Source organism: Schistosoma mansoni (assembly GCF_000237925.1).
Source record: "Schistosoma mansoni, WGS project CABG00000000 data, supercontig 0049, strain Puerto Rico, whole genome shotgun sequence".
Lineage (NCBI taxonomy): Eukaryota > Metazoa > Platyhelminthes > Trematoda > Strigeidida > Schistosomatidae > Schistosoma > Schistosoma mansoni.
Window position 1 is genome coordinate 1,684,192 of NW_017386028.1, and position 6,566 is coordinate 1,690,757.

The 6,566-nt window shown below is 34.7% G+C and overlaps 1 protein-coding gene across 2 annotated transcripts in view; it reads right to left on the reverse strand.

Moving 5' to 3' along the window:
- Nucleotides 1-1,125: 1,125 nt before the first annotated feature.
- Nucleotides 1,126-6,566, reverse strand: part of Smp_051420.1 (3'-5' exonuclease eri1-related) — a gene marked incomplete at both ends in the record, with an annotated part of 8,809 nt that continues 3,368 nt past the window's right edge. Inside the window, 2 exons of one of the 2 annotated variants that reach the window (XM_018790633.1) lie at nt 1,126-1,553; nt 5,701-5,801. In XM_018790633.1, coding sequence (XP_018646144.1) covers nt 1,374-1,553; nt 5,701-5,801 — 281 coding nt within the window. The remainder of the gene's footprint in view (nt 1,554-5,700; nt 5,802-6,566) is intronic. The other variant, XM_018790631.1, reaches the window with a different exon arrangement.

Here is a 6,566-nt window from a genome sequence, read left to right on the forward strand (position 1 = left end):
CCGACAAGCTAACATCCAAGACACACCTTACGTTTATCACCTAACGTGGATTGCCACCTCGTTATGTTCAGAGACTAGGTCTGCTTTGATGACCGTACAATACAAATGACGTTATAACAGAAATATATTAGTAAGAGTAGATACTAGGAACGAAGTGCGACCACTTCTGTATGGGCCAGTCCATGGCATGCAATTAATTGATGCGCTCTGGTTGCCCTTGACGAGGATCGGTGAAGAATTCGACATCCAGTGGTTCGACTGGTCCTGAAACATTATACCTGGGGGGAAGGGATTATATTAAACCATCCGCCACTTCAATCCCCTAGATAAGACTACGACGAAACTCTGACTCACAGATCGTCATATTATGGTTGGCAACTGTAATTTACGGATGTACATGGGATGCTCTTAAGGGTACAAACATTCTGTTCGAAGACATGCACCCTCCGAAGGGAAGCAGTTCTACTGGGGTTTTGGCTGTTCTTCTTATCACAATCATTTTCACCTTGTGCTCGGTTGGAATTGCCTGTTAAATTGATATAAATATCAGGATCTAGTTGGACCAATGTGGGTGGACACAAAAGTTAGCAGGAACCATGTCACTGCGGTGTAAAGGCACTCCAGTGAATATATCTCCACATTAATTCGTAAAATTAATGTCCGGATCTGTACTATGGCACTTGTCTTCGCTATTAGAATGGTAATCCCAATCTGAGATTGTGGACCAGGTATGATGTGACGAACCAACCTACCAGACCTTACATCGAAGTCACACGTCCATACAGACTTGTCCTGACGTGACATTCAGCAACATGATGTTTAGCGCTTTTGAAGAACACGCCTGAGTTGGGAATAGGATAATATATATAACATGAAAATACCTAAGTTACACGGTGATCACGCTCACATGGTCGGGCCATCCTGTCTGGATATTGTCTTCTAGTGACCACTGCATTTGACCTTATCCTTAACTTCAGTGTTTAATGTAGATGTTTTTAGTTACCACATGTCCGACCTCACGGATTATGTGGCTGAGAACCAATAATACTACAAATTTACTATCGCGAAACCTATACTCTATTCGTGATTTTAATCTTAAATGAAAGGGAAAAGTCAGTCATTTTTGTACGAAATACAGTATTACGGTTATAAAATTGTTTGAGACAAAAATATCAGTAGGTATTTCAATTCACCCAAAAGTGCAAGTTGAATCTAGGGAAGGTTTTTTAAACCGGATAGCAGATTGTTTATCTGCAGTACAATGTTGGTTCATAAATTTCACTATCAAATTATTACTCCGCAATTGGCAGAAATTATTGACTGAGTATCAAAAATATATTTGTGTTTGTAAAGTTATCTAGAAAAGAGCTCTTCTATGAAGTGGCGAAATTGAGGACATTTTTTGAAAGTAGATGAAGAAGTAGTCGAGATGTATTTCTAGCATCATCAATTCCTCTGTGTGGCCGACCTTCAAAATGTAATCCAATTAGATTAAGTGCATCCTTTAAACCACCTCGCCATTTCTGTCCAATTTTATGAGAGCCAAGCCACTGCTAAACACAGAAAAAATATGAACAGATTTGTTATGATCTTAGAAGAATAACACAAATTACGATATGGAAATAAATTAGTATTTCATTATTTAATGGACACGTACTCGCTAAGAATCCCTTTTATCTTTCAGGTTGTAATCCTAATAGTTGGTTTAGGTATATAAGACGAATAATTGTGTTGAAAATATAGCTTCCTAAGCAACATGCAGATTTCGTAAAAATTGTTTACATGAATGGGCAAAATTATCTTCAGTATCTATATTTACTTTTCCATACACAACAGTTGGATCAAAGTAACAAATCGAAAATTTCAATCACGTTAAGGTGCATTATCAAGCACTTCTTGTTGGGGATTAATATAAATGTGGTGACATAGAAAACTAGGTAGTACTGCACAGCTGTTCCGTAACAATGTGAGTTTTTTAAGATGGGGTACCCACGACTCCTACCAAAAAAAGATATATGATCGTATGCTCACTAGTGGCTTGCTTTGAGACGAGTCGACAAGGTTTAAAAAGAAAATTGTGATTTCCGGATTAAGATACTTACTATCGGCCGAACTGAGTGATCGTTGTGTTATATTGAAAACACATGAAAGTAGGAAATGAGGACCATTGAATAACAGAACAATGAACCAGTAGATCAATGGAGAGAACCATTTGTAGTCCAAAATTATATCCAAAAGCCCATCAATCAAAGACAGTCCACTTCGTTTTTTGTTATTTTCATTAACTGATTTCAAACCTAGATTATTTTATAGTCACCAAGTTACTCTACTTGATTTAAAACTTGACGGTTTGATACTGGAAAAACTAGAACTGGACATTCTCTAGAAACATTTCGACTTAAAAAATGATTAAAATTTGTCGTATCCTAAAGAAGAATAAATGAATGGTAACTAGTAGGAATTATTTAGGGACTATTTTTACATATATTCCTATTGCATAATCATTAAGTAACTACAGTAAATGCATATTCATATTCCTTTCATTAAGAGCTTCCATTTAACTTATTGACTGCTATTATATGATTTACTATTCTTAATTTATTCGCAATCTGTTAGTTACAGTCTCTCACACCCACAGACACTTTTGGTTTGATCTTGCATAATTGTTATTTTCTATTTTATGACATAATGCGGTCTGGTTTGCTTGTATATGTCAGTCAGTCAGTCACAACTTAGAGCTTCGTACTTACGTACATCAGTTCGAGTTGCCATATCATATTAACACAGAAATTGTATATGAACCAAGTATGTCTGAAATATATGATTTTATACAGTGAAAACTGATTTGTGTTCTGGATTCAAACGGGCAGGGATAAGCCAGAAGAAGCAATAAAGAATCAGAGTTTACTCTAGGCTGCTCGTACTAGTTAACGCGTCATTGGTTTGGCACAGTGCCAACGTCGTAAAAATCGGTGTTGTGGTTGACGATTTTGTCACGTGCTAATTAACAGGCTATAAGACATAAATTGTACTCAATGGCGCAAATCCATGAAGTCACAGACAAGTGGACTGAGCCATGTTGATAGGTGTAGACTACCTGGTTGGGATTCGTGAGATGATAACAACTGATGGTTAGAGACCTTGAATGACATGGCTCAAAATTGTTTTCAATGGCGAGGGTCCATCCACTCTTTGTTTTCTCCCAAATTCTAATCTTCTGAATTCTTCATGTCCGTATCTCTTTTATCTTTCCAAATTTATTTCACAAGATTATACTTCTTGAATAACATCTTCAAACCCTATTCTTTCGGATTACTGCTTATACTCTTACTACCTCTACCACTATGGGATTTGGATTGACAACTGCATCTCTGTGCTAATGCGGTATGGCAACTCGAACTGATGTACGTACGTACGAAGTTCTACGTTGTGACTGACTGACTGCATTCAATGTACAAAAGTGACGGCTGAAACCACTCAAGAATTGTATTAATGACAATTTCATAAGTAAAACAAACTTACGAATAGATTTCAGTACAAATTTTAATTATTAAATGCTAAGAATAAGAAATTTAGCTCTATTCAGTGTTATTTTATTTTCTTCACTTATTCTTTTGTCGTTTCATGTATAAGTAACAAATTAACATCAACTAATCATCACATTAATGTAGACTTAACAGTTTATCTACTTTTTTCTGGAAATTATTAAAACATTAGAAACTTAGAGTTTTAGTTTCCAAACATATTTTTTCATGACATCTATACATGTGAAACCTCGTTAAATTTCGAATTTGTACCTGAAAATTGTATTTTAGGAAGCAAAAGTGGATGCTCCTAAGTAGCTAAGTAGAGATTTATTCGCGAAGCCTTCTATCATGTTCACTGTATGAGAACTACATAAACCTGGCCGACTAAACTGAATGCTAACGTTAAATTTCTAAGCCAATGCTGAGGGCGAGGTAACCAATAGTAAGCCATTAAACGAATATACACCTCTAAGACCACCCCATCCTACCAGGTTGCTGGTGCCACACAACTAATGAGACTCAACAAAATGAAAGAAGAAAGACATTAGTGGAGAAAGGGATATTCACTATATACCAAAAAAGTACGGATTAATGATATGTATATACTTATTTTTACGACAAATTAGTTTTGATTGATCGGTAGGTCTAAATTTCATACACTGTAACTCATTTAGTCCACAACTGATTATTCAGTAACTTATTATAAAGAAACAATCCACTAGTGCCTCAAGAAAAAAACTATCACAACTAACAAAGACAGCCAGTTTACTGAGTTATACATTTGAGTTTGTTCTAATACTCTTTTTTCATTTTTAGTTGAATAAGTGTGATGAGATCATTAGTCTTGTTTAGTTTCTACGTTTAAGTTTCTTCTAATCCAGATGTTATAGTTGATTGATACTCACAAGACAGAATGTCTGAACCTTGTATAGGTGAATGTATGGTCAGATTAGTTGGAAGGCTAATTTACAGGTACTACCAAATATCTACACAGAATTAAGTTAACAGGTGATTTAGCAAATCAATAGAAAATACAGCTGATACAAAGCATGAAGCACAGGAAAAACAACATTCTAGTGAGATACAAATAAGTAAACTACTTGTGTTTCCAACGATTGTTTGTATCAATTGACTTTCATCTTCCAAAGTAGTCACATTGGTAGACTAGAAAAAGTTATCTAACTTAGATTCGTTGGACAGATTTTAAAATGTCTACACCTCAGAGGAAAAAGGGATGTCTAGTAGTTTAGCTTGTGGATCAAATTTAAATACCATTAAATCTTCCAAGTTTTCTTAAACTTGCTGAAGCTATAGCCATAAGATGCTTCACAACTAAATTATGTGTTGAAAACAAAACAACTGTTTTTTTTACTCAGTATATGGCCACACAATTTTCCAACTGAACTCTTCAACATTTCATGCTATAATTTAGTTGTAGCTAACTGAGCTTAACTTACTACATATATTGTCGAATCATGATTGACTTCTGTTTATTTATCCTATTATGCAACTTCTTATTTCAAGACCCATAGTCATTTTTACCAACACTAACGATTGTTCAGAATCCACGAAATAAGCGCATTCCTATTATCCTGTTACGACAGTGGCAGTTATACTCATAATCACTTCCTGTCCAATTCTTATTCAGTTTTACTAAAGTGTAGGTTAATATCAATAGGGAATTATTTATTGTGTTTACTAGTAGAAGCACCTTGCTTTCAACCAATGGATTACAGGTATAAACGCTCCACTGTGTAATTCATTTTGAGCAACCAAGTTGTGTCACTATAAACTCAGACAAATAGTGTGGTTTAAGGCCGAGGGTACTTAACTGCATTTAATAGTGAATGAGTAACATTTTATCTTCATCTACTTCCCTCGTTAATCTAGTTAGCATTGACTTCTGGTTTATTACTTGAAACAAATATTACTCGTAGAATGAGTATACGTATATCCATTGACATTTGTCACTCTATCCATACATATTCGTTTGCCTTAATAGTTAAAAATAATTGAACTTTAGTTAAAATACTGAATTGTTTAAATTACGTGTCTTTATTTCTATTTTAGAGCCACTTTGTATAAAATAAGATCTCTTTAATAAAACATTTTAAATATTCAATGAGGTTTATTAGTACAAGGCATATGAAATAAACAGAAACATACTACTTACTTGAAATATTGCCTTTAAATCGATACGATTCAGCATATCGCCAGGAAGAGGTAGTTTTTTGCGTCTACATTCATCCCATAAACACGTACTTATGTCCCAGTCTTCAGTTCATGAAGAAAAAAATAATAAAATGTCAAAGGTTTCATTTAACTTACAATATAAAATAAATAGTACATAGAAGAAACCCTTTTGTGGCTCGATATCTGACTCCAGTTGAATCGTATGAATGTTATTGAAACACACATGTCCGCTATCCTCGTATATAATTATCGACTTAATCCTCGTTAGTGAATAACGTAATTAGATAAGCCAAATACGATAATATAATTTGAATATGTATATTTCATGCAATCATTGATTTGAACAGACAATCAGGGAGACGAAACAAAGAAGGAAGAGATTGGAGAAGCGAAGAGGAGAAAGTGGAAAAACAACACGCGTGAGCGTAGGCTGTCACATATGATCAATATATGCATGTTCATACAGACACGATATTAATATTGGTAATAATAATAATAATAATAATAATAATAATAATAATAATAATAAGACATCGACAAATTGTTATTGCTCGAAAAACGTTGTATGTTAAGCAAGTTAATTGAAGGGCTTGATAAAATTAACGGTAAACAAACTTAAGTGTAAGAGAGGTTCTATAGTGGATCCTCTTCAAGGGCTTACAACCCACGAATCATTACATATAACCTCCAATTATGTTTAACAGTTTACATGTACCAGAAGGGGTTTTGTGGAGATTTTAGTAATTTATAGAGTTGAGATCATGAGTCAATTGAAGCTAGACCACCATGGAAAACCTGGAAGCACTGGACGGCCGTTTCGTCCTATTATGGGACTCCTCAGCAGTG